The sequence below is a fragment of the Chenopodium album genome, chromosome 17 (assembly GCF_948465745.1).
Source record: "Chenopodium album chromosome 17, dcCheAlbu1.1, whole genome shotgun sequence".
Lineage (NCBI taxonomy): Eukaryota > Viridiplantae > Streptophyta > Magnoliopsida > Caryophyllales > Amaranthaceae > Chenopodium > Chenopodium album.
In genome coordinates, this window is record NC_137850.1 from 50,843,555 (window position 1) to 50,871,462 (window position 27,908).

Here is a 27,908-nt window from a genome sequence, read left to right on the forward strand (position 1 = left end):
TGAAAATTTCCAGATTAGAAGCTTAGGTCTGGGTGGGGGAGTATAGTGGGAGTACTCTTAAAAGAAATTTCACTTTAATAAATTGTGCCTGGGCTTACTGTTCCATCTTCCTTGTATATTTTTCACCTATTTATTACTTGTAACTAATTTAAATACTTGTTAATTATCTTTCCATGCACTACACCATTCAAATTTAATCATCCTGAGTGCCTGACTATCTTCTACTTATTTTGTATGTGTAACCTGCTTGAACAAACACTCTGTTATACTGGGTATAAAAATTATTTTATATTATTTTAAAGTGGTTTGAGTTGAGGAAATAAACACAATAACTTCCCCAGTAGTAGAATAAGACCTCATCCTTAGGAATTGATACGCCCCGGCTCATCAAATGAAATTGCTGTCATAGCTATTTCAATGTCTGCTCTATCCCCAATTGTTAGATGTTTAAATATACTTTTTAGTATAGATAAACTAGAGGACACAAAACTTATGTTTCGGTTTATAATGTTGTTTCCATTTTGTATACAGATATTTCTTTCTTCTATTGTTATCATAATTAATTCAAGCATGTCACCATTTTTTTATCTCTTCCATTGACTAGTTAAAATATAATATTGTTAAACGAGTTTAAACTTTAAACTCCTATATCTGTATGTTAGAGGAGAGGTCTCTTAATTGTATGTTTTGATGAAATCCAATTATAATGTCTTCGATATTTTTGTCATCTGGTCATTTTAGGCAGAGTTCATGGAACATGACGAGAAACCTCTACCTATTGATATACGTCTCCTTGGAGCTCTTGCTGAGAAGGTACAGTTTATCTTTGTTTCATTATTGTCCTGTTTGTTAATTTCTTCAGCAGCCTGTGACTGAAGATGATTGTAGATGGATATTCAAATAACTTGGTTACTTCTTTCAATAAACTATCAGTGTAGAGCATTCGCCAAGGCATTACACTACAAGGAAATGGAGTTTGAAGGTCCCCGTTCTAGAAACATGGACGCCAATCCGGTTGCTGTCGTTGAAGCACTTATACATATTAATAATCAGTTGCATCAGCATGAGGTTGTGAAGATTTTCTGATATTTTTTGTTTTTCAATTAAATCCACACTGTATTGTTTGTTTTACTGTTTGTTAATTGTTGTCTCATGTGTAGGCTGCTGTAGGAATTTTGACCTATGCACAACAGCATTTAGATGTTCAATTGAAGGAGTCATGGTAAGGATTAACTGATCTTTAAAATCCTTTCTGCTAGTTGCTTTGTCTTTGCATGATTCAATTTTTCGTGTTTGCTAATTTAGGTATGAGAAGTTACAACGCTGGGATGATGCTTTGAAGGCTTATACAGCAAAAGCAGCTCAAGCAACAAATCCTCATGCTTTACAGGAAGCTACATTAGGTATAAGATCTAATTGATCCCTATCAGTATCTGCAGTTAGTCTTTGGTTTAGGTTTTTCGGTTGGTTTCCACTTTCCAGAATTATCTTTGTTTCTTTTGCTGGTGGGGGATGAATTAGGTTATTCAACATCTTATTTTTGATTTGTTATATCAAATTGGTTTACTGCTTTCTCTTATTTCAGCATTGCTTTACCTTTCTCCCCACATTTTTGAATATATGTATGAGAGCCAGCTAGGTTTATTAATGACTACCTCTTGCTCTGCTTGTGTGTTTCTTACGCTTTAATTGACTAATTTCTAGTTCTGCTTGTATGCAGCTAACATCTATTATCCTTGTTATTTTAAAAGTATATGTGGTGCGGGGGCACAACTTTCATGTTATGGATTCTCTTCATAATCTGAAAATAACATACGTAACATACCATGCATTCTCGTCATTTTCTGACAGTAAGGCATCAGCCAAATAGCAAATCTCTTTGATATTAGTATCTCTAGTATTTTTTGCCCTTCACTTCCTGCAAACCAAAGAGGCCTGAACATTAATGTATGTCAATATGATTCATGTGAATTTGGTACGATGGTACTTTTAGTTTTGCTATTAGTATTTGTACCATGTTGAGAGTCTCAGACTTGTGATGTAATTCAATAATATACCTATCTGTCATTTGTCCAACTTTCACACAGAGCCCTCCTGCATTATTAATGCATTGATTAGAAAGTTAAATCTCTAATTCTTTTGGTTTTTGCAGGGAGAATGAGGTGCCTTGCAGCACTTGCCCGTTGGGAAGAGCTTCACACTCTGTGTAAGGATTATTGGACTCCAGCTGAGCAAGCAGCTAGATTGGAAATGGCACCAATGGTTAGTTTCTTCAGTTCTTTTTCTGAATTCGTTGGATCAATGTCTTGCCTTATTTTCCTACAGAAATTTTTTCAAATTTATTTTTGAGCTCATAAGTGTTAGAGAAAGGAATTTTTAATGCTGCTTTGGTGCACTATATTTCCTTTTTATCTTAACCGGGGTTACTTTTCCAGGCTGCCAGTGCAGCTTGGAACATGGGTGAGTGGAATCAAATGGAAGAATATGTTAAAAGCCTTGACGATGGTGATGAAACAAAATTTCGTGTTTTGGGAAATACATCTGCTACTGGTGATGGAAGCAGTAACGGTACATTCTTTCGGGCTGTTTTATTTGTTCGGCGTGGAAAGGTGGGTTTTACATCTTTTTTTATCTTGCTGTATCAAATGAATTTATTTAATATTTGCTATTTTTTTTTTCTTGACACGATCTCCATTTCCTTCCTTTTCAGTATGATGAAGCTCGAGAATATGTTGAGAGGGCAAGAAAGTGCTTGGCCACAGAGCTGGCAGCTCTGGTAATGTCTAATTCAGGAATTGCTTTCCTTATAAGAATGCCTTACCAAGCAAAATGAATTCACAAAGCTACCCATATCTTGTTTTGATGCTAGAAAAATTATGGCCTATCTTGCGCCGAATGTCTATCAATGCTACTTGTTCTTGCAAGGGTTAACTACCAGGCAATATGTAGATATAAGATATACAAGCTCTTAAAAAAGGCTGAAGTTCTGGAAATTGCTAGGATTAACTAATGGAGTGAAAAAAATACAGGGAAGGTAATGATTAGAAATTAGTAGACACCAGAAAAGGTCAATTTGAACCACAAAGCCTTAGATTCTGAATCCAAAGTAAAGGTTGATTTCTGATTTGCAGAAAACTTGTAGTTAACGAGTTTTTATGCAATAGAACTTATTTGTCCACATCCAATATAAGCTACTCCCATCTGCATAAATGTGAGCCAAATCACATGAAAGCCAGCTTGCATTTAATGTGATTTGGGGTGACTTTCTGGTATTTGGATAAATAGGCCCCTTTGGGTACAAGATTTCTATTGTGGGGTGGATGCATTAGTTTACATTCCCTTGTGGATGTTGAATTATAATCTGCTCACTGCCCAGGCTTGGTTGCTTGGCATGCAATAAGTGAAAAGAGGAGGTCTGCGTTGGCTACCAATGTTTAGGATACTACTTCCTCTGTTTTTTTTGTGTTGCCTAGCATAACTTGAACTTTTAATATCTTTAATTATGCATTTGTAACTAAAATAAAGTGTCATATCCATGAGTGTCGAGGGTCCGACACAGGTACTTGAGGTAAAATGAAGAGTCTGAGTCACATAGCTTCTATTTACTGGGGACTTTATGGAAAGCATGAACCTCCTACTTGTTAAGTATGTTCCTAATATAACCAAAACTCTTATTTATAGGTTCTCGAGAGTTATGAGCGCGCATACAGCAATATGGTCCGTGTTCAACAATTGTCAGAACTAGAGGAGGTAATTGAGCAATCCTATTCAAAATTTAGAGGTTTATTTTATTATTTTCTAATCACTGTTATCAAATTCCTATTGGCCAGGTGATTGATTATTGTACTCTACCTGTTGGTAATCCAGTCGCAGAGGGGCGCCGTACACTTATACGGAATATGTGGACTCAACGCATACATGGAGTGAAGCGTAATATTGAGGTTTATCTGTTGTTTTTCAGTCTCTTTTGCAGCAAGTATAGCAGTCTGTTCCACCTACCTAAAAAACTCTAGGGTTTGGTATAGAGCTTGCTGAGTCCAATAAGCTCAATTTAAGCTTTTTAATGATCTTATTTTATAGTACCAAATTGACACATCAAAAATCTGCCAGCATTTTTCCAAAAATACATGTTACTCACTGTGTTAGCCACAATGCCTTTCCTGTTCTTCCATTTTAGTTTTGGTTGCGTAGAGTATTGTTGTTATAGTTCTGTTCTAGCTGACTGAGAAAGTACCTATTGCCAATATCTAAGATTTATTATTGTGTTTGGAATTTGAAAGTATGTTTTTAACTTCTGTACACTTGGATCTGTAGGTTTGGCAACATCTGTTGGTAGTAAGAGCACTTGTCCTACCTCCAGCCGAAGACACCGAAACATGGTTGAAATTTTCTTCTCTGTGCCGAAAAAGTGGACGGATCAATCAAGCCAAATCCACATTAATTAAACTTCTTCAGGTAGCGGTGCATTCATTTAATATCCATTACAATATTTGAAAATTCTCGGTTATCTCAACGACAAGTATAATTATATTTGTACAACATTTAAAAATGATGTGCATACAGTTCATTTATAAATCTGCAGTAACTTATACGATCAAAATTTTTCATTTTATAAACTTCCGTTATTATTAATGGTTTTTGCTGTCTCACTTTTGTCTAGTATGACCCTGAAACATCTCCGAGAAATGTACATTACCGTGGACCTCCTCAAGTGATGCTTGCGTACTTGAAATATTTATGGTCACTTGGGGAGGATCACAAGCGACGGGATGCATTTGCAAGATTGCAGGTACCATGAGATCTCATTATAGTCCAGGCTGACTAGAAAACAAGCTGTGGCTGTAAATTAACCCACATATCTAAATGTATGCAGGGTTTGGCCAACGAACTTTCTAGTGTGTCAAGTATTCTGCCCACCTCTCAAACATCATTGATAAATGCTTCTACACCAGCCACTCCTCTTGTTGCCCGTGTATATCTCAAACTTGGCACTTGGCAACGCGAACTCACTCCAATACTTGATGACGAATCCATTCAAGGTAGCCATATTTTGTGGATAGATGATAAATTTGTTGAACATTTTTTGTGATGATTTAATCTACTATCGTTTGCAGACATAATTGGTTCATTAGGAAAAGCTACGCAGTGTGCACCTAATTGGGGGAAAGCTTGGCACTCTTGGGCTTTATTTAATACAGCCGTGATGTCACATTATACTCTTAGAGGTTATGCAAGTACAGTAGGGCAGTTTGTTGTTGCAGCTGTCACTGGATACTTCCACTCTATAGCATGTGCCGCAAATTCTAAAGATGTTGATGACAGTTTGCAGGTAGATTCTAATGCCAAAGTACTGCTTGAGCCTTGTATCTGTCTATAATGCCCTTAAAGAAGTTGAGATTTCGAGGTTTGGTGAATTACACATTTTGGTTTTTTGTTATACTATTTAATGCCCTAATGCTCAGAAATGAATTGAAATTTACTCAATTTATATTGGTCATCCATTGCTATTTTTTTAATCCTGCTTAGACAACCAGCTTAGGAAATTAAAAATACAATGAGGAGCAATACGGTTATAATAAATACAAGTTGGTTCATTTAATTAATGAGATGTGGTAGTGGAGGAAAAAATATTTTAACTTTTTTTTTTTAATTTTTTTTTTATTATTTCATAGGAGATAGTGTAGTCATAAATGCTTTTTGGGAAATACTCCTTCCATTTGTTCAACTCACTTGCATTTTGTGCGGTCTCCAACGCACATGTTTGACCAATCATATCTTGAATTGCGCATAGTATATTATGAAAAATTTATATTTGGATCACACATTCAAACGATTATAAGTAGCAATAGATGGTCAAAGGTTTTTAGCAAGAATAGTAGTTCTAACAAAAAAGAACAGAGGTAGTATAATAATAATAAAAAAAAATGGCAATATTATGGAGGAAAAAATTTTCTGTGAAAATCTTCACTTTAGTGTGTATTCTTAGCAAGTGTAGATTTTTATTTTCTGCTTATCGTGTTTTCTAAAGTATCTATTGTCTCTTGTGTTATTCAAATTTGGTAACTTATAAGCTACATGGTCCTGCTTTGGGTGAATGAACCTTTTCTTTCTTAACTCTCCTTTCATTATGACTTAATGACCTTTGTGAGTGTTATGATGTGGCATTTCTCATTCTGCAGTCTAAGTATTTGTTTGTCCTTCCGTATCCAAAGTTTTCTTTGTATGAATCGACTTTATGAGACACATGACCAAACTTCCTTTCCTGTACAGGACATACTCCGTCTTCTTACTCTGTGGTTCAATCATGGGTCAACTGCTGAGGTTCAAATGGCTCTTCAAAGGGGATTTCAACTTGTCAGCATAGACACTTGGCTGGTTGTTTTACCTCAAATTATTGCCCGGATACATTCTAACAATCATGCTGTTAGAGAACTCATACAATCTCTTTTAGTGCGGATTGGACAAAACCATCCTCAGGTTCACCTTTATTATAATTCATAATAATGCCAGTGCTATGATTATAACAAAATTGTTGAAAGATACGTATTACTGGAGCTGTTAAGTACATTTACTGGCCTGATAACGATTAAAAAAAAAAAAGCCTCATTTTTTTTTTTTTTTTTTTGAGGACTAGCTAAACATTTTAAAGAGAAAAATGCATATAATTGATTATAAGAACTAGCTAAGCATTTTTTCAGAGGGTTCTTGGTGTCGGTGTGTGAATGATTTAAGTTTTTGCTTTTTCTTTGTTTGCTAGAGATTTATATACCTTGTGATATAGTGCTCTGAACTAATTTACAAGTGATTTGGGATTACCTTAAATTACCTAATCTTATGGCTCTAAATTTACTACCTCTGTTTATTAGCTGCATCATTCACTTTTACGCTATCCATGTATTAACTTTGACCATAATATGTTTATTTATAATGTAAAATATGGATTAGTCTAATAGATAGTGATAGTTGTTGATGGCTAAAGTTGTTTGTTAGCAAGGTTAAAGTAAGTGCTGCAACTAAAAAAAGTAGCTCATAGAATTGTTCTACAAGATTTCATAGACTATCCAAGTCTTGGCACAGATTTTGTTAGCAAAAGTAGTTTTCTTGGTGTACGGCTATGCTGGTGAACTCTTAAATTAATCTTCTAATTATGGTCCCATTTCTCTTCTTGTGCTTGTTAATTTCTTATGTGTGTGTGCCATTGCTCATTTCTATAATTTTTGCGCAGGCTCTTATGTATCCTCTTCTTGTGGCATGCAAATCAATAAGTGACCTACGTAGAGCTGCTGCTCAAAAAGTAGTTGACAAAGTACGTCAACATAGCAGTGCACTTGTTGATGAGGTAAATATGGAAATGGTATTATGTTTAATTTTCAGTTGGTATTTTCGTAATTTACCTATACATAATTTGATTCTGTGTACAGGCTCAACTAGTATCAAAGGAGCTAATTAGGGTGGCAATATTATGGCATGAAATGTGGCATGAAGGATTGGAAGAAGCTAGTCGTCTCTATTTTGGTGAACACAATATAGGGGGAATGTTAAAGGTCCTTGAACCATTGCATGAGATGTTGGAGGAAGGTGCCATGAGGGATAACACTACCATTAACGAGATGACCTTCATTCAGGTGGCCTTTTCTTCATAAATTGCATCAACACAATCTTTTTAGTTCAAGCAAATTGTCAGTTTATCTTCTTTATTATAATTTCACTTGACTTCTAGATTGCAAAGTGAGAAATTCCTAAAATAAAATAATAAATTAAAAAAAACTACTGTTTTGCGCAATTTACATGACAAACATCCTTGTATACAAGCAAGATAATTCAATTTTTTGCACTCCAGACATATCGCCAGGACTTGCTTCAAGCTTATGAATGCTGCATGAGATACAAGAGAACTGGGAAAGATGCAGAACTTACTCAGGTATACTAGAGAGCAAGCCTTGCTTTTTCATTCAAGACGTCAGACATTTTATCTGCCAACCAAAGAAATCTTCATGACTAGGATTGTCCTAGAACTTGCTAAAGTCTATTTCTTTAGCGCCTACTATTTTAGCATGTTCTTTTGATTCAGGAAGAGGTACTTCCCTGCTTCAAGTGCTCTAAAGTTTGTCTTAGGTGTCCCAGAATGGTAATTAGTTGGGGCATCTGAATTGTTTCAATTTGAATTTTGAATCACCACCAAACCAATTCAGGATAAAGAGAGTATTCGGCAAACTTGATAGTCAATTTCCTTATAAATAGTTTTTACTACCTCCGTTCATATTTTTTGCAACTTTTGAATATTTTATATCTCACAAATAATACCACAAAGTTGCAAAAAATATGAAACAAAGGTAGTATATGAATAAAAATCTATTTTCCCGTTTAGCAAATTTATTTTCACAATTCACAATTATAGAATAATATCATTCCCATTGGTGAGCTCTGCTCGATCGAGGCTTGTGTCGAGCATTATTTCGCTTTAGCAGATCTAACGTAGCTGAGCCAGGCCTTGAGCTGGTAAGGCTCAGCTTGGTTTATGTGTTCTTAGTTTGTTTCACTTTGAAAACTATTTTGTTGGTGCTTTTCCTTATCTGAGTATGAAAAAAAGCTTTAGGGCTCTTGTGATTTAATTACATTTTTGTCAGAGCAGGTGACATATGTTTCCTCAGACTACCTGTGTCTTAACACAATTAATATCCAATGCCAATTGCAGGCAGTTAACGATAGTACACTTTTATGACAAATGAGACCCAGATGACTAATAAATTACTTGGGTCATGCCCACTTTTCCTTCATCCAATCCCCCTGGAATGAGAGGAGGACCACCTGTACTCTTGTTGTGTATGATAGATTTTTTATTGTTCTCATTGCCTCATCCATGGCTCCGCTGCGTAGCTGCATGTGGTATTAGGTTGAAACTATCATACTCCCTGCTGATTGCGCTTGAAATTGTTAGCTGGTATCCATGATTTAATTTTCTCTAATAAATCATTTGTTCATACTTCTCTTCAAATTTTTAAGATGTGTTGCCAGGAATCATTTGTTGTACTACATTAGAACCATTTGGGAATTGAAGCTGGCATATGCATCATCTTGCCTGATCGCATGCACTTGCTATCTTGTGCCTGCATCTAACCTGAATTTTTATTAGAAGTTTTCAAGTATTTCAAAAAAAATTTACTAATTGCTTGAGGGTGATGTAATTTGTTCAACCCATTGTGTATCTAATGCATATTTTCTTTTTGCCAGGCCTGGGACCTTTATTATCATGTCTTTCGACGGATAGATAGGCAGCTTCAGTCACTTACTACCCTAGACTTGCAGGCAGGGTTCATGTTCTAGCAATTAAAATTTACTATAATGTCAATGTATATTTTAAGTGTTAATTATGGCATTCTTTGAATCTCCATATTTCCATGAACAGTCAGTTTCGCCAGAGTTGCTTAGTTGTCGTAATTTGGAACTTGCCGTTCCTGGAACCTATCGTGCTGGTGAGTGCTATTGTATGACTCATAGCTAAATTTAGGAGTCTTAACTATTAACGTAATACTTGTGTTGGCTTCGATATTCTAGATGCACCAGTGGTGACTATTAAGTCATTTGCACCTCAACTTACGGTAATGACCTCTAAACAACGGCCTCGTAAGTTGACCATTCATGGGAGTGATGGAGATGACTATGCTTTCTTGCTCAAGGGACATGAAGACCTACGTCAAGATGAACGTGTCATGCAGGTAAATCTACATAATTATTGTTTTTTGTGTACAATATGTTGCTTTGTTGAAGATAAAGCCTCTTCTGCAGGCAATTAATTACATGGTTGAATCTTTTTCAGCTTTTTGGTTTGGTGAATACTCTTCTTGAGAATGCTCGTAAAACCTCGGAAAAAGATCTTTCCATCCAACGATATTCTGTCATTCCTTTGTCTCCGAATAGTGGGCTAATTGGATGGGTGCCTAATTGTGATACTTTACATCACCTCATAAGAGAGTACAGGGATGCTAGAAAGGTTAATTGAAGCTGACTGAAATTTTCTTTTACTGCTCATGCATTATTAACTTATTCTCTGATCTCCAAAATGGTTCTCGTTTTAATGGTTATCAGATCACCTTAAATCAAGAACACAGGTTGATGCTCAGTTTTGCGCCAGATTATGACCATTTACCACTCATATCCAAAGTCGAAGTATTTGAATATGCTCTGCAAAATACCGAAGGAAATGATTTAGCAAAGGTATGTACTTGTCTAGTAATCTGAAATAATTCATCTTGCTTTTTTTACCTCTCATTTCTGTTTTAATCCTGATAACTTGAATATATTGTGACAGGTACTTTGGTTGAAAAGTCGCACGTCAGAAGTCTGGCTGTACAGGCGAACTAATTATACAAGAAGTTTAGCAGTGATGAGCATGGTATGCTTTGCTTTCCGCTTCTTTACATATATGAGGTTATTAAGCATCTATTCTCACCAAGAACAATTATTGCCTCCATTTACATATTTAGATTTTGTTCCCATTCTAGTACTTTACCATGCAAATCTTGGGACAGTAAGTGGATAAACTTCGTCACAAGTATTCACCATGAGTCTGAAGCTGCAATTTTATCTATGTCAGACATATTACACCCAAGTCCTAAGTGCGACTTCTTAATGCATCAAAGACTGCTTGACACCATCCTTAGCTATTATCGTGACGTTGTATTGGCAACACCTTTTTCCTACACCCAAGCTGGAGTTCCTTTGGGACTGATCCACGAAAAATAATTGACAGAATAGGTGAAGATAAACCCGAGGTGGAAAAAAGGCGGGTCTTGGAAAACGTTATATTGAAGCTGCATGTATCACCGGGTGAAAAAAAATAAAACACTGATAAATACTTATTTATTATTCCAAATGAATTAACTCAATTATGATAAGAAAGAAACAAACATGTTTGTTTACATTGTTGCAGAAAACTCAGTATACTTAATAATGCAATAATTGTATGCACAAACTACCAGTTCTGGTTCTGCCTTTGATCCGGTTGACCTAACGACTGACCTTGTCTGATTATCACTACCAATATCAGTTACTAAAACAAAGCAAATAAAATCAGGTGTGAACCTCCAAGGTTTCTGTGTTGGGCCTGTAATCCTTTTTATCATCACTACAGTTGATTTAATGCTACTCACTCTTCATTTCACTTGAAGTACCCGTGTCGTACCCTTACACTCGGACATGGGTAGGACACTTACGACACTTCATTTTAGTTCAAACTCATGGGATTTCACAAATAGCCAAGTCAAACACTTGGACACGTACCCGTGTTGGACAATAGACATGGGTACCAGAGTCTAAGTGAGTAACATTACTAAATAGTACTGATGATTTACTTTTTCTTTAAAATGACAACATGAAATTTTTGTTTGATCCCGTGATCTATTTGGTAAAAAAAAAAAAACTTATGTTTTTGCATTGAATGTCTACCAGGTCGGCTACCTTCTTGGCTTGGGTGATCGACACCCAAGTAACCTTATGCTACATCGTTACAGGTATAGTATTTAGTGTAGCTTATAAAGCTAGTATTATGTAGACAATAATTAACTTTACAATTTCTCAGTGGGAAAATCTTGCATATTGATTTTGGGGACTGCTTTGAAGCATCGATGAACAGAGAAAAATTCCCTGAAAAGGTGCAATGTGTTTTCTTTTCTTTCGGGTGACTGGCTATAAAATCTCTGATTTCTGATCTGTGAATTGCATGTAATTGACCTATTGTATAATGTGCAGGTGCCTTTTCGCTTGACTAGAATGCTTGTAAAAGCCATGGAAGTCAGTGGAATAGAGGGTACCTTCCGCACAACATGTGAAAATGTGATGCAAGTTCTTAGAACAAACAAGGACAGTGTCATGGCTATGATGGAGGTAGAAAGACCAGTATTGTTTTTGTAAATATTTCCTGCCTGTTAGTATACAAATTACAAACACTGGATTTTTTTTGCACCATGTGGTTTAGGAGCTTTGTTAGCTTGTTTTGATTTTCTCTGCTCCCTTTGGGTTCACCATTTGCGTGAAATATGATGCTTCTGTAACCCACTGTTCACCTTTTGGGTTTAGGCTTTTGTTCACGATCCTCTTATAAATTGGCGTCTTTTCAACTTCAATGAAGTCCCACAAATCTCTACTCTTGCAAGTGCACATATCCCTTCTGCCGTGAACGGTGAAGAACCTTCTTCAAGTAATAACCTTTCACATCCTCAGCGAGGAGTACGAGAGAGAGAACTACTACAGGTTTGGGGAATCCCACAATTTTTTGGATTGGTGTAACCCTCTGATATTGATCTAATCTTCTCTATTTTGCTGCCTTAGGCTGTTAATCAACTCGGTGATGCTAATGAGGTTCTGAATGAGCGTGCTGTGATGGTTATGGCTCGGATGAGTAACAAGCTTACAGGGCGTGACTTTTCCACGGTTTCTGCTTCTACAGTTGCAGGCCAAGGTGCAGCAGATAGTAGTAAGACTAGTAACTTTGCATCAGGAGATTCCCGTGAAGTTGAACATGGCTTGTCTGTCAAACTACAGGTTCAAAAATTGATAGATCAGGCTACTTCATATGAGAATTTATGCCAAAATTACGTCGGGTATGAATCCTAATCTTTTTACTGTAAATTTATGCCCCCCCCCCCCCCAAAAAAAAAATAAATTAAAAAAAAAAACCCTAACAGGTGAGAAATCGATGAGAATATGAGATATGCCAGAACTAAATTTTGGATTGTTTCCATCTTTTTGGAACTTGAATCACTTTTTCACAAAGATTCGATAGTAATTATTTAATCGAATTAGGTGCATAATATTATAAACGTAATTGGTGCTTGCTTTGAAATTTTTCTTTTCCTGTTGAATGTGGGAGTGCATCAGGGGTTGGCTATATTTTGCTGAAGATGCCAGTTCTTTTTTATCTTCAGTGTGTGTGGGTTGCACAATTAGACCCTTGAGATCAATTAGGAAGGGATAATTACCTGAAATGAACCCACTAAAACCAAATAGGATCTCATGCGCTTAATATTTTTCTACATGTAACTCATTTTGAACTCTTATTAATTCTTCTTCTGTTTTGAAATACTGACTCATTTTACCCACCTATCTTTTTCTTTTTCCTTCACTGCAATTTTACTGGAAATAAATGGAATAATAATTATAAGTCTGTCTTCATTTGATCTCATTCTTTGGCTAACATACGCGTTCCATCTTTCCAGGTGGTGCCCATTTTGGTGAGCAGCAATCAATTGTATGTTGTTTATGGTGTACATATGTTTATTCTTCTCCTTTTCTTTCCTCATTTTTGTATCATTGCATCAGAGGTTGTATAGATCTCACATTCTCACCATGTATATATATGATGTTGTAGCATTATTTGTACAGAAATTTCATAATGCAATAATACAAGCTCTTGTAGAAGATGTGTTTACCTTCTGACCAAATTTTACTATTTTCTACAACCGTGGACTAATGTAGGGATTGATATTTTGCAAATATTTACTCACCGTACCCTAGAGTTTAGTTTTCAAAATGCGCCACAAATATTTCATATGGAGTATCATCAACATCAATGACCTTTGTGCCTATAGATTACTAAAACTTTAAATTTTGTATCGATACTTGGATTGCTTGATTTGGGAATAATTGGCATTGTACGCAACATTTGATTTTTAATCAGTGGTAATCTATCTTTAAACCACATCCTCTTTTGGAGTTGTGTAGTGACATTTATTGAATTTAGACCAACAATGTGACATCTAAATTGGAATAAACTGGTTATTAATTAATCAGAGTATACTGTTCCCTATTTTCCTTTGCCAAGGTCCACCCCACCCACTCGTGCCAACATCCCCCTCATGAATCATGATGTGAGTTATAACTCATTAAAAGTTTACTTCGTGCTTACCATGCCCTTAATTTCTACTATTTACTTCGTGTTTATCATACCCTTAATTTAAAGTGGGTACAAAATATTGAGATTGAATCCCATGTCCCAACATAGCAACCATAGGACCTTTTATAAAAAAATAACTCAAAATCAATACTTCCTATTTACGAATTACTATTATTCATATACATACATTTGGATTTGGATTTCATTTTTTTAATCAATTCAAATTACATACTCACATTTGGATCAAATACTTTGTTTCACATTGGGTTGAACTTTAGTCAAAATTAATCATAACTATTGGTGAAAACTAAATATCGTACACATGTGTCCATGATCTAAAATATGACAAGTTGCAATTACCAAAATCAGATAATATTTTCCTTTAAAAAAAAAAAATCAGATAATATTATTTCGTAGGTTTGTCACTTGCTAATTTTGTTTGTATTATTGTACGCAATACAGCACTCCAAGAAGTTTGTGGTTAAACACAGTCTCTCTCCTACGGTCCTAGCGCATAAGAAGCAGTATATAAACAAAATATACTCGTGGATCTCCTGCTCACTTTCTCTCTCCTCAAAAATCTCTCTTTTTGTACCTTCATTATTCAATTTCTTCCGGATTCTATCAATCTTAATTTTAATTCTGTCAGATCTCTGCAAATTATTCTCATGCTCAAACAAAACTATTTCTTCCGATTAAATTGCGGCGTAATTCAGGTTTTGTTTTCCCCCTTTTAATTAACCCTTTAATTGATTGATTGATCGCAAATTAGAAGGTTTAGTTTCCTTTTTTAGTATTTCTATTAATAGAAATTTTTCATACCTTTCTTCATTGCGTTGATTTTGCATATTCTTTACTTTCTTTTTGGTGTTCGTATAGTGATTCTCAAGATAATTTGCAAAAACTATTCATATTGATTTGATTGCAAAAAAACAACTTTTTTTGTTTGTATCGGATTTTTTTTGGTGTTAATTGGTTTGTAGTTTGGGGAAAAATTTGTTGAAGTAGCTGTAAATTTGAGTTTGGAGATGAGAGAAATTACATGCTTTAGTTGAGATTTTTAAGAAATGTAAACTGAGTGTAAATAATGAATTGGTCAGTTTTTGCACAATCAACATTGGTTTTTGGAGTGTGAAAACAAGTGTATTTGCAATATTCGTGTTTATTTAATGCAAGAATGTCTGGAATTTGAATGGAATCTTAGTATGATTTGATATATTATTGACTGGTTGTAGTTGGGTATTTGTATATCTTTTTCTATATTTGCATTTGACAGAAGAGAGATTGACTTCATTGGTGGCCAATTGATGGAAGACTTTAGCCATGGACACCGTAACACCTAGTCATCTGTGTCTCCGGGTGCACGAGCCTAGGTGATGTGGAACAATTTAGGGACGAATATAAGGATTGGACTCATTCGCATATTCCTTGGATTGTTGCCACATTATATAAAGTATATAGGTTCTGTATCTTCCCTAGCAATAGCCTCTTAGTTTTATACACAATCTAGGATTTTAGGGACGAATACAAGGGTTGGACTCCTTTGTGTTTTCCTTGGATTGTTGCCACATTATCTAAAGTGTATAGGATCTGTGTCTCCCTTAGCAATGGCCTCTTTAGTTTTTTCCTCAATTTAGGGATGAATCTTTAGTTTTGTAGCTGAGTAAACCTTTTCTATTGTGTTCACTCTTAGAGATTAACGAATGCCTTTTTTTTTTTTTTTTTTTTTTTTTGTTTGAAGGCCTCGTAATTTTTATGGTTATGAATTGACTTGCTCGGCTTAATGGGTGGTATATTCAGCCTGAACAGTTCCAGTGAGTGTAAACGGCTGGACTATGAGGATACAAGTAGAGGCTCTTGCAAGCGGCTAAGGGTAACAAGGTGCTTTGAGCATAGCGCAAGACTAATTCCTTCTCTTCCAAATGAACTATCACTCCAGATTCTTGCCAGAGTACCTAGAGCTTACTATTTGCAACTGAAGTTGGTTTCTCGGACTTGGAAAGAAGCTTTATCTACTTCTGAAATATATGATTTAAGAAGAGAGTTTACAATAACCGAGGAGTGGCTTTTCATACTGTCTCGTGTTGAAGATAACTTATCATGGTATGCATTGGATCCTGTTTCTCAGAAATGGCAAAGGTTGCCCCCAATGCCTCGTAACTTAACCCATGATGAATCTCGTAGAGGCTTGGCTATTCAAGTGTGGAACTCTTTGGGATCAAAATTGAAAATAGCAGAAGCGATAAGAGGGTGGCTTGGTGGAGGTGATCCGCTGGATAAACTTCCTTTCTGTGGCTGTTCAATTGCGGCGGTGAATGGTTGTCTCTATGTAGTTGGGGGACTTTCGAGGACCTCAGCTTTAAGGTGTGTCCGACGCTATGATCCTATTTTAAATACCTGGAATGAAGTGAGCCCCATGTTAACTGGTAGAGCTTATAGTAAGACAGGAGTCATTAACAACAAACTCTACGTTGTTGGAGGGGTTAGTCGATGCAGAGGTGGGTTAACTCCTTTGCAGTGTGCCGAAGTGTTTGACCCTGAGACAGATCAGTGGTCTGAGGTTCCCAGCATGCCATTCGCTAAGGCTCAGGTCATGCCTACTGCTTTTTTAGCTGATCTTCTCAAGCCAATAGCAACAGGATTGACAACATACAAGAATAAGCTTTATGTGCCTCAAAGCTTGTACTGTTGGCCTTTCTTTGTTGATGCTGGTGGCGAAATATATGACCCAGAAACTAATTCATGGATTGAAATGCCTGTTGGAATGGGCGAGGGTTGGCCTGCTAAGCAGGCAGGAACAAAATTGAGTGTTGTAGTTGATGATGAGTTATACGCTTTGGATCTGTCAGGCTCTTTGGATAATGCTAAGATTAAAGTATATGATCACCAAGATGATTCTTGGAAAGTTATATCTGGAGAAGTTCCTATGACTCATGATCAAAGCGATGCTGAATCTCCATATTTACTTGCTGGTTTCCTTGGAAAGCTTCATGTGATCATTAAAGATGCCAACTCTGATATTGCAGTTTTGCAAGCTGCTACGGGACCCTTGGCACAACCCGCACAGTTGAATTCATTGTCTAGCAGATGCTCTTTAACTGAAAGCTCTGTTGCATCGTCTCCGTCAGAAGTTACCTGGAAAGTCATTGCATCAATGAGAACTGGGCCTTCTGAGTTGGTTAGCTGTCAAATTCTCAGAATCTGATTCTTGATGTTGTTACTATTGCTCGAATCTGATTAGACCTGCAGTTGATATAATCGCCCAGTTTTTTGCGCTAGCGTTAGATGGAAGAACGTGATGCATCTTTTCACTCGTTGCTCATTCTAGGCGTCCTGCCCCAAGGGAAGGCTAAAAGTGATTGGAGCTCAGAGGTTACCATATGAATAATTGCGCATGGGTACAAGTTTCTGCTGATAAGAACATGTAATAATAACTAATAAGTACTTGTGCCTTTTTCTTTGACGCTATTGTTGGCTGTTTGGTTAGTGTCCATTGCAGATATACATAATACGTTTAATACCACGTCCTACACTCCTACTCTATCTACTCCACTCTTAATTCATTTTTTTTTTCTTTTCTATTTGGAGATTATTCCAGTACAGCATACCTCTCTGATACATAACATTAATTCTAAACATATACTAGAGTATAATCATAAAAAACACAAACAAATAAACCAATGTTATCAATGGCTCTTCGTATGTTTACGTGTTGCTACTGTCAATAGACTTAAATGTCATGTAAGCCCAAGCAAGACACATGGTTTGAGCTTGGGTGGTTGAACCTTCTGGTCCTTTCCATGTTTTTCTAGCACAGCCCCAAGAGTTATGCCTTATGCCAAAAAGAATATCATGGGAAGACATTAATCTCAAACGTTTAAAAGGTAACATAGACCAAAAGATCAGATACACCTTTGTAAGGCTTCGTAAATTAACAATTAAAAGGCTAAACGATAACCAGTGAACATCTCTTTTAGAATAAAAATTCAAACACCTACAAAACTAATACTACCAGAACAATCAATAGAATACCATGATGATTGGCAGTTTAGCACTAGGGGCTAGGGCTATTCAAACAAAAAACAAAAACAAAAAAGGAAATTACACAATTATTCTGCTCTTATAAGGGATGATCCTTTATTCTCTCCATTTGCTAGGATTAGATTGAATCAAGATTCAAGAATTCATGAAGGGAAATCAAATTCAGGATTGGAGGACTACAGGTACATAGCTTCACTTGTAATTGCACTCAGCCATGCCGAATTTCCACCAGAAATCACGATCTGAATAAGTTAGCTTCTGCCAAATCCAGAGCATGTATCAAAGTGCCCCAAAGAGTGGGACAATACCTGATTACATATTTACATAAAACAAGTTTGCTTCATTGCTAGATATAATAGCCACTAGCACGTGAACCTTAATGCTTCAACTGCTAAAAAAGCTAAGCATTTGTGGAGGGTCATTCATACCAGTTAGCATTTAGAAAATCCAAGATCTTGACATGTATTCAACTTTTCTGCGGAATGGCCTGCAAGCAGGTTTATACCAATGGCTTCATAATCTCTGAACTTATAACTCAAGCTGCTTTTGGTTTTTACTGTCCGCAAGACCCACCAGGAAATCAGTAAATATGTGTTCATACCCCGGCATTTTTCCATAACCTGATAGATGGAAGTGCCAATTTCACAATTAGAATGGATTGTATCCCAGGTGAAGTAAAATGATCAATTTTGAAGTTTTGTACTTGGTGCTTACTGGGGAGAGAGGGTGGTTCAGGCAGCTATATATCAACATTCAAGATAGATGAAGAAACTAACCAGGGAAGTAATTTATGTCAATTACATAGAATAGATCTCTTTTCCCATGCTCACGGATAATATCAATATTGAACAGCTGAAGCCCCTGAAAAATACAGCAAGGGTCAGAAGCAGAGGTATTGTCTAGAGACAACATACTATAAAAAGGCGGACACAATGAACAACAGGGAATTACCATTCGGCGGCGAAGTTCCCCAACAAGTCTCTCAAGCATCGGTCTTGGAGGAAGCTCTGAAACAGACCAAATACAGTGCAATCCTGTCAGACGTAATACACTCAAATAGAGGCTTTCCATACTTTGAAAAATACAAACTCTCCTTACACCCAACAAAAGATTGTTCAGGACAAAATATATTGTTACCCCCTCCAACCCTCAACACCACCAACAGAAAAGAGGCTATTGAAGACAAATAAGTACGGAGTAATTCACTTTAAAATGAGTCAGCAGTTAAGTGACTAATTTTGCATCAAATAAAAATAAGACAACAAATAATTTGACCACAACAGCTCCTCTTGTGGAGAACTATTTTAAATGACAAAAGGTTTCCATGAAATCCACAATATAACCCACATCCAGCATTCCAGCATTTCATAAGCAGTGTGATTATCATATCATTTTCTTTGTCAGTCAATTTGTCATTTCAGACACTGGGAAAGCTATATGAGCCAGCAGTAGCACAATTGGCCTCAGAACTCTAATTTTTCCTTAGTTGGTGTATGATAACATAGTCTTACCAGCAATACCAGGCTCTAGATCTGCCTCGTCAGCACTTGCTGCGGCACATGAAACCCTTGGAAACTGGAAAACCCCAGCATACTTTGAAAGCTCTCTCTTGCAGACATCTGGTAAAGAGAATCGCCTTACAACTTTTATAGCATTCCCAACAACATAGACTTTAAACATGACACCACCTGCATTGAAACAAAAGAAGTGATTGATATCTTTGGTTACCTACAGACGAACTAGGAAGGGCAGGGAAAAAAGACATACGGAGTACTATGTTAATATATCAAAATAACTTACCATGGTTAACAAACTCCTGAAGAATCAATGGAGGCTCAAGATTCGATAGAGAGACATTATCATAAGCAAGGAATAGCTCGTGTGACTTTGCACTTCCATCCACAAACAATGGTTTTGACACTGCAATACAATCCAAAAGCCCAAGTTCAATTCACTGTACAAATACCAACATACCAAGGACACGAGAATCTTGAAGCCATTCCAAAGTTAATGTTGCATTCCGTTTTCTATATCCATAAACATTTCTGTCTTCCAACATGGAAACTAAACCAAGAAAAATAAATTGCTAGCCAAACGCCAAGGTTCTTTTGCAACTGACAGAGCAAACCTGTTCAATGCACGTAGGGGCAACCAGGCAACTAGGCAAGCATCTAAATATTTTTCATTATCACAAAATGTAAACAATCATATATACCACCATTGTTTTATACACCATTCAAGAATCAAGACTCATTGTCATTCATGCATCATCAACGTTAAACAGAGCACTAAATGCCAACACTACATCATAAAATAGAAACACAATAATCCAAATATGCATGATATAGGTGTACTACAATTTAAACAGTTCGCACATCCTGTGGGCAATGATAGAACCACTATGTAATTTTCTCGAGTATATGAGGCTCTGTACCATTAAAAAAGCAGTACAACTATTGATTTACAATGGACAGAAACAGAGCACAGGATGCATACCTAATGGGAGTTTCAATCCAGCTTTAGCAACCTCGGCAGGAATCAACGTAGGATCTTTCTCAATAACCAGCTGTTTAGGCACACATACCCTGCCTAACGGATATAAAATTATAGATAATACATCAGGTCAACACGATAAACATCTATACAACCAGAAGACAAATGAGATCACGGAAACAAGAATCCAAATAAGTAAGCCAACTTTTTGAAAAAAATTAAACTTGAGAAGTGCAAGAATATTTCCAATCAATAGAGAAATACAAGGAAAATGGAGAAAGTATTGTTCTCCTTATAAATATTAGAAAGAAAAATCAGATAAATGTCAGCACTCAGCAACATGTAACAGTGTTTACCATAAGAATCAGCCAAGCCCAAAGCAGCTACATCTTCAAGCATGGACTGTCTATTTCTCACACATTGTATCGCATAAGGAGGATCAAGAACCATTACATCTGGATGCTTGAGTCTGTAATCCTTCAAAATGAAATTGGACAGGGAAAATGGTAAGATTGAAGTTCAATATTCTGTGGTAAAGCTTCACTTGAAAGGCATATAACTCAGTAAACACCTCAGTACATGAGACAAATACAATGACCAAGATAGCAATTTGTGTCTAGATTTAGTTTTCTATTTATTTATTATATTCATTCCTCTGTAGAAGTAGTATCTTGAAAGCTAGTGTGTCAAACTGTCAAAGAGAGATATAATAACAAGTATTGAAAAAATTTCTAATGCATTCAGTCTTCATAACTGTGGCAACCTCAGTATTACAAAATTGGTATATTTCAGGTGTTGCACATCATGTCGACACAGTTGCAATGTGAAATGATAGACTGGAAATTCTCAACTTCCTTAACAGAATGCGTTTATAAAAAAAAATTCTTAGATATTACATACAGTTATAGAACTTTAAACAGCATATCAAGATAATCTGTAAAGAAAGAGACTTCAAACATTCGTAGTGACTTAAGTATGGCCCAAAGTTTTCTTATAGGTGAATTTCAAAAATATAAATACAGTAATACACTTAACAACTTGAGCTTCGAGGTACAATGGCTAATGCAGATATGACAGCTTATGACACACGGTGTGATTTTAAATACAACTTATGTAACAACATTTTCACACTACAGCATGTTGAATTACTTTACATAACGGACTTAATGTAACAAAAAGGTCATTAATTTATTTCACCTTCCAGACTATCTCATCAATTGCTCAAACCCATGCATAGTGCAAACACCAAAAACTGACACCACATACAATCATTAACAACTTTACTTTCTTCACTTCATGCAAGTAGAGTTTGCTCTTTAACTTAGAATTGCAGAAACACATGTTTAATAAAAGAGCGAAGATAAAAGGAAATCTCTGTGAAATCAATTACCTAAAGAAAGATAAAATATAATATAAACTCAGCATTAGCCAATGACTAAAAGCATTCATGGCTTAAGGCTCCACTCATCCAACCCTCCCTCCCCCACCACCAAAAGCAACATTATAATCAGAGCGCTAATCCCTAAAATTGGGTAACTCTTATGCGTAAAATGACAGTGTATCAATAGTACGTGTTAGATATTCTTACTTGATTAGAAGTATAAAAGTTAGGTTTTACTAGACAAGGTGAATTACTCTCGACGGCCTTGAGATTAACTATGCACTTCATACATTAGAGCACAGCGCCACTGCTCAAGAAGCTCCATAATGGTGAAACAGAGAGGAGAGCACAATGGGGTGGGGAAGAGATAGAGGAAGAGGCATTAGTAGAGATAAAAGGAGGAGTAAGGAAAGAAAAGGAGGAACCAAACACCTCCCATGAGGTACTGATTCTAGGAAATCCATGGGTTTGAATTCTTACCTTATTCCTTACATCTAGAAGCAGGCTAAGAAAGATGTCATCCTCCTATTACTTGAAGGTACTTATTAACAAAGAAATTAAGGCACTAAGATCTAAAACTCTGCCTTTTCTTCAACCATCAACATGAACCTCCAGAGTTTATCCTTAAGAAACAGCTACTAAACACTCCATAGCCCAATCCTTTAAAGGCCTCCCTTAGAGTATTTTAAGAACCCAATAGTCACCGCTCACCTGCCTATTGCTCCACATCTTCCTAGCCAACAAATATCATATTCTCTCCTACCTATGTCAATAGCTGTCTGACCGTGATTTTTATTCAACACCATACACTTCCTATTCCTCCCAATACTTAATCTAGGTAGGAGCGTAGGGCTGTTTTGGTCAACTTCTCCCCAGCATCAAATTTACCAATAGGGCTGCACCTATAGTCAACTACTTAATGGGTTTTAGCTGTGATTGAAGCTCACTTCAATTCAACCTTTTTGGTAAAGATAAGCATTGATGAGGATAGCCTAAGCAATAAAGCAGAAATACATTTATAAGGAGTAATAACTGAGGAGCTAGCAACTCTATCTACTCAGTACAACATTATAACTGAGACAGCAATAGACATACATTACGGACAGGCAAACAGCTCATTTTTATTAGTTTGCTGCTCCTTATAACCTACATCAACCGTTCAATTGGCCATCAATTAAGCCAATTATGTCATATCAGCATAATTAGAAACTAGATTTTTCCCAACAAAAAACTGGGATTGCAGAAAATAAAAGGTCCCAAGTTACCAAGACCAGAACCAACAGCATACTAAGACAAAAACTAGTCATATCAGCATATACAGTTCAAGGCAGTGGTACCCCGAGAATGGATTCAGCAATGCAGTATTTTTTTAGCAGCCAGACCTAATAACTCCTGGATAAGTTATCCAGATTGACGCAGAAAATCAACCCTCACTTGTCTGAACTCTTCAATGACCAAGCATAAATATCTTGTGATGGTTCATGATGTAATTGGTAATGACTATTCGTCTGAAAGAGAAGGCGAAGAAAAAAGTTAGACAAGAAGAACCAAGGATAAGATGGTGGACCCTAAGGGATGCAAAAGCTAAGGTTTTTACAGAAAAGGTAATTGAAGAAGCGGATTGGGATGGAGAGGTGGATCCGGACATGACTTGGTTACGAATGAAGAACTGTTTCCTAAGAGTGGCCAAAGAGGTCTTAGGGGAAGTAAGGGGAAGAACTTCGGTACAGAGAGATACTTCGTGGTGGAATGAAGAGGTGAAAGCAGTAATTAAGCAAAAAAGGGAATGCTATCAAGCCTTAGGAAAATGTAGGAGTGATGAAACCTTTGCAGCGTATAAGGAGGCTAAGAGCAAGGCAAAGGCAGCTGTTCGCCAAGCAAAAGAAAAGACATATCAGGAGGTTTATGAAAAGCTTGATTCCAAGGAGGGAGAAAGGATCATTTATAAGATGGCAAAGAGAAGACAAGAGGCAAGGAAGGATATTGGCATGGTGAAGTGTGTCAAAGATAAGAACCAAATGGTCCTAGTGCAAGAGGAGGGCATCAAGGACAGGTGGAAGGGGTACTTCGATGAATTATTTAATGGAAGTAATGGAGTTGTGATAGGAGATACCTCTATGAGTGATGAAGAAATCAACATGGAGTATGTGCGAAGGATTAGGAGAGTAGAGGTGGAGATTGCACTGAGGAAGATGAAACCTAAGAAGGCGGTTGGCCCTGATGGGGTACCGATAGAGGTGTGGAGGTGTTTGGGTAAGATTGGTATTGATTGGTTAACAAACCTTTTCAACAAGATATGGACGGCTACAAGGATCCCACAAGATTGGAGGAAGAGCACCTTGGTCCCGGTTTATAAAAACAAAGGAGACGCTCAAGATTGTTCTAACTATCGAGGAATTAAGCTTATGAGCCATACTATGAAGTTGTGGGAAAGGGTGATTGAACAAAGGTTGAGGGCATGCACAAGCATTTCAGATAACCAATTTGGTTTTATGCCTGGGAGATCTACTATGGAGGCAATCCATTTGATAAGACAAATGATGGAGTTTTATAGGGTAAAGAAGAAAGATCTTCATATGGTCTTTATTGATTTAGAGAAGGCATATGACAAGGTGCCAAGAGAGATACTTTGGTGGGCAATGTTGAAGAAAGGTATCCCACGAAGGTATGTAGACCTAGTTAAGGATATGTATCGGGATGTGTCAACAAATGTGAGGACATGCGGAGGGTTGACAAAAGATTTCCCTATTACAATCGGATTGCATCAAGGGTCTGCATTAAGCCCTTTTCTTTTTGCAACGGTTCTAGACGAATTAACTAGACCAATTCAAGATGAGGTTCCATGGTGTATGCTGTTCGCAGATGATATCGTTTTGGTGGATGAGACTAAGGATGGGGTTAATGTCAAGTTGGAGCAATGGAGGCAAAGGTTGGAATCTAGAGGGTTTAAGCTAAGTCGGAGTAAGACTGAATATTTGGTATGTCGTTTTGGCACTCAGAGGGGGACAAGCAATGAAGTGGTGAGTTTGGATGGAAAGGATTTGACCATGAGTGAATGTTTTAAGTACCTAGGGTCGATCATCCAGAAGAATGGTGACATTGATCAAGACGTGACCCACAGGATTAAGTCAGGGTGGCTTAAATGGAGAGCGGCCACGGGAGTGCTATGCGACCGCAGCATTCCCTTAAAGTTGAAGGGAAAATTCTACAGGACTGCCATAAGACCAGTGTTGCTCTATGGTACAGAATGTTGGGCTTCTAAGAAAGAGCATATTAAAAAGATGGAGGTTACGGAAATGCGCATGTTAAGGTGGATGTGTGGAAACACTTTAAGAGATAGAATCAGAAATGAGGTTATTCGCAAGAAAGTAGGTGTGGCGGGCATTGTAGATAAATTAAGGGAAAATCGTCTGCGTTGGTTTGGACATGTAAGACGGAGACCCGAGGGTGCACCGGTGCGAAGAGTGGAAGAGTGGGACCATGGAGGGATTAAACGAGGAAGAGGGAGACCAAAGATGACTTGGTTGGAAGGAGTGAGGAAGGATATGAAGTGCATGGATTTACGTGAGGATGAAGTTTTGGATCGTAAGGGATGGAGGAGAAAGATTTATGTTGATGACTACACGGAATAATCAAATTTGGTTCATGTTAGCCGACCCCACTTTTGGGATTAAGGCTTTGATTGATTGATTGATTGATTGATTGATGGTTCATGATGTACAGAGCATGATTCTGCAAATTATGTCAGGCAACATTAAGTTTTAACTGACATAGGAACATGTCACTTATATGTTCCACCAATCAATGTCATATGAGATCCAAACTATCCAAAAGAACATTATTGTTATATAACAAGCTGAAAACCACCCAGAATAATCAGATATATCAGGAAGCACAGCATCATAAGAAATGACACATGAGATGATTATCAGCATTGCTAGATATGTTATCTCAAAGAATGACTTACTTCAAGAAGCTGGCTCCATTCATTGCTCAGTAGCTGTAAGAAACACAAGATTAATCAGAGAGAGTGATATGCAGCTAAAGCAAAAGCAACTAGAAGGATTACGCTCGTATTAAGCATAAATGAATTCACAAAAGATAATATTGATCATGTTTGATGATAAAAAAGACCATTTTGGGAAACATTGCTACCGGAAATACCCAGGAAATACTATACTGAAAGCCTACAACTCACCCCTTCAGCCCGCTAGAAAACAAATTTGTATATTTTTTCAAACTAAACAAGTAATAACATTTGCCAAAGCTTAGATTTTGACCTCTTTGTTATATGAAATGTCTACGAATAAAACTCAACAAAGCCAATGAATTGAAGAACACTGTGGATAAAGAAAGACATCCTTCAAACAAAAGCCTAAGTATTGAAAAGTGCACTATGTTGGAATACAAAAGGACACTAGTAATTTTAAAAAATAATAATCACAAATATAAGAATGCAAAGTCAAGTATCAAAATATATAGACTGACCTTGTGCAAAACAATGTCAAAGGGACCTTGCTCTGCCAGTGGCCGGTGTTGGTCAATGGGAACAAATATAATCCCCTTGTCTCTGCATCAAAACAAGCTACACTTAAATTGATTCTAGAAAATACAAATGATACCAAATTTTTGCATATTGGCTTCTTTTTTCACCAAACAACAATTGACATACCCATTACAAAGAGCTTGGATAAGACACAAAATTAGACAAATATAGAAAGAAAATTAAATAGCTGTTAATCATGGATTGTATCTTTTTAACACGAAATGCCAAAAACTTCACTATATAAGTCCATGAGGCAATGCAATCAACTGTAAAACACTACTTATCATCAAATACTTCTAATAGTGTTTTGTGTACAGTAGCAAACTAGTCCATTGGTACAATAAAAGAATGGATAAGAATACGAATTCTTACTATATCAACAGTATTATTAGACAAGTTAGGTAATTTAGGTACTATAAACTCAAATTTCTCAAAATCATTGACTCCGACTTAGTCTTATTAGGGCGGGAGCATATATGCCATGGAATATTCAACATAATACTTATTTTTTTATACTTGTTAAAAGCAATTTAATTTAATTACTATGCAATATTTATCTTACACAAGCTTCCAAAATAATATCTGATCCTCATGATTGCAAGCAGACAACAATGGCGGTTAAACAAACTGACAAAATCACAATTCAATAATCTGAAATTTGATCAAATGAAACAAAAAGAAATGCGTAGTTACATACCTAGCAATGAGTTCAAACTTAGGTTGCAAGAAACTCTGCTTCTTCTTCGTCGTTAACGCATAACCAACAACAACTTGCTGAGAAAACCCTAAATTAATCGAATTTGAAACCGAATTCATTTCTTCACCACTTTCTCTCTCCTCTTCATACTCAAATTCTTTGATCTCTCCGTCTAACCTCATACCCGGCGAACAATCAAAAGCCAAAAACAAATCCAAATTCCGTCAAAAAAACACCAAATTCAAGCTGAAATTCGAGGTATTACACACTCAAAAAGGGCGGAAACTCAATTTCTCAACAGTGATCAAAATTTCTGCAAAGTATCAGTCAACGATGATTACTTTCTCTCTCTAAAAATCCTTCACTTTTTCTCTCTAGGATAATTTTCCTGTTAATAGCGTGTGGAAAATGCATAAAAAAGCGAAGAATTACGAAGAAAAAGAGGCGAATATTCTGAAAATTTGCAGAATTTGTGAGGATGTAGAAGATGAAGGAGGAGAGAGAAAAAGAGAAAATTGGGGAAATGAAGAGAATTTAAGTATCAAATTCAGCAAAGAGCTTTGGAATGTTCCATTGGTCTAAATCATTAGTGGATTTTTTATTTTATTTTTTTTACTTGGTTGTCCTTCATTGTTCTTATCTACTTGTACTAGTTTTTTTTTCCCCCTTTGTTTTAATTTGGTGAAGTATTTAATCTCTTGTGAAAATTATATCTTGCCACTTGTGAAAAGTATGATGCAATTTGCACGAGGATAATGTCAATAGAGACATTTGTATTTTTGTACTAGCACAAGGATATAATGATATGGTAGTACACATCCGACATATAAGATGTTGGTCGGTCTTAAAAATAAACCCG

At 36.5% G+C, this 27,908-nt stretch overlaps 2 protein-coding genes and 1 pseudogene across 6 annotated transcripts in view; 2 read left to right on the forward strand and 1 right to left on the reverse strand.

The window, feature by feature from the left end:
- Positions 1-13,457, forward strand: part of LOC145590145 (serine/threonine-protein kinase TOR-like) — a 29,498-nt gene extending 16,041 nt beyond the window's left edge. For both annotated transcript variants that reach the window (XM_081646893.1, XM_081646894.1), the window contains exons 29-57: positions 742-813; positions 934-1,068; positions 1,161-1,222; positions 1,306-1,403; positions 2,153-2,262; positions 2,436-2,609; positions 2,711-2,776; positions 3,682-3,750; positions 3,831-3,941; positions 4,315-4,455; positions 4,661-4,789; positions 4,874-5,039; positions 5,115-5,329; positions 6,271-6,477; positions 7,226-7,339; positions 7,422-7,625; positions 7,841-7,921; positions 9,232-9,306; positions 9,407-9,473; positions 9,556-9,716; positions 9,818-9,991; positions 10,087-10,215; positions 10,310-10,393; positions 11,449-11,510; positions 11,579-11,651; positions 11,749-11,883; positions 12,076-12,249; positions 12,328-12,599; positions 13,215-13,457. In XM_081646893.1, coding sequence (XP_081503019.1) covers positions 742-813; positions 934-1,068; positions 1,161-1,222; positions 1,306-1,403; positions 2,153-2,262; positions 2,436-2,609; positions 2,711-2,776; positions 3,682-3,750; positions 3,831-3,941; positions 4,315-4,455; positions 4,661-4,789; positions 4,874-5,039; positions 5,115-5,329; positions 6,271-6,477; positions 7,226-7,339; positions 7,422-7,625; positions 7,841-7,921; positions 9,232-9,306; positions 9,407-9,473; positions 9,556-9,716; positions 9,818-9,991; positions 10,087-10,215; positions 10,310-10,393; positions 11,449-11,510; positions 11,579-11,651; positions 11,749-11,883; positions 12,076-12,249; positions 12,328-12,599; positions 13,215-13,233 — 3,579 coding nt within the window. In that variant the 3' untranslated portion in view covers positions 13,234-13,457. The remainder of the gene's footprint in view (positions 1-741; positions 814-933; positions 1,069-1,160; positions 1,223-1,305; positions 1,404-2,152; positions 2,263-2,435; positions 2,610-2,710; positions 2,777-3,681; positions 3,751-3,830; positions 3,942-4,314; positions 4,456-4,660; positions 4,790-4,873; positions 5,040-5,114; positions 5,330-6,270; positions 6,478-7,225; positions 7,340-7,421; positions 7,626-7,840; positions 7,922-9,231; positions 9,307-9,406; positions 9,474-9,555; positions 9,717-9,817; positions 9,992-10,086; positions 10,216-10,309; positions 10,394-11,448; positions 11,511-11,578; positions 11,652-11,748; positions 11,884-12,075; positions 12,250-12,327; positions 12,600-13,214) is intronic.
- A 971-nt stretch (positions 13,458-14,428) lies between these two features.
- Positions 14,429-17,429, forward strand: LOC145590146 (F-box/kelch-repeat protein At1g22040 pseudogene; annotated as a pseudogene). Its single transcript, XR_014101864.1, has 2 exons — positions 14,429-14,607; positions 15,633-17,429. The product of XR_014101864.1 is annotated as an F-box/kelch-repeat protein At1g22040 pseudogene (transcript).
- A 364-nt stretch (positions 17,430-17,793) lies between these two features.
- On the reverse strand, positions 17,794-27,626 carry LOC145590147 (inositol-tetrakisphosphate 1-kinase 4-like). Of its 3 annotated transcripts, XR_014101865.1 has the most exons (11): positions 27,050-27,622; positions 26,295-26,376; positions 25,774-25,806; positions 20,782-20,902; positions 20,429-20,521; positions 19,733-19,852; positions 19,444-19,620; positions 18,884-18,939; positions 18,709-18,793; positions 18,361-18,552; positions 17,794-18,240 (listed from the first exon to the last, which is right to left on the reverse strand). XR_014101865.1 is itself a non-coding variant. In XM_081646896.1 (10 exons), the coding sequence occupies exons 1-10, from the start codon at positions 27,229-27,231 to the stop codon at positions 18,461-18,463; spliced, it is 1,041 nt and encodes a 346-aa protein (XP_081503022.1). In that variant the 5' UTR covers positions 27,232-27,622; the 3' UTR covers positions 17,794-18,460. The 3 variants fall into 3 exon arrangements, 1 of the variants encoding a protein (XP_081503022.1); XR_014101866.1 differs by having other exon boundaries at positions 17,794-18,552; positions 18,647-18,793; positions 27,050-27,626; XM_081646896.1 differs by having other exon boundaries at positions 17,794-18,552.
- Positions 27,627-27,908: the final 282 nt, after the last annotated feature.

Excerpts from the sequence above, each read along its gene's own strand:
- LOC145590147 (XM_081646896.1), bottom strand. The coding sequence starts at position 27,231 with ATGAGGTTAGACGGAGAGATCAAAGAATTTGAGTATGAAGAGGAGAGA. Across the intron at positions 25,807-26,294 it reads TTGACATTGTTTTGCACAAG|CTACTGAGCAATGAATGGAG; the intron begins GTCAGTCTATAT and ends TGTTTCTTACAG. Across the intron at positions 20,522-20,781 it reads GGGCTTGGCTGATTCTTATG|GCAGGGTATGTGTGCCTAAA; the intron begins GTAAACACTGTT and ends TATATCCGTTAG.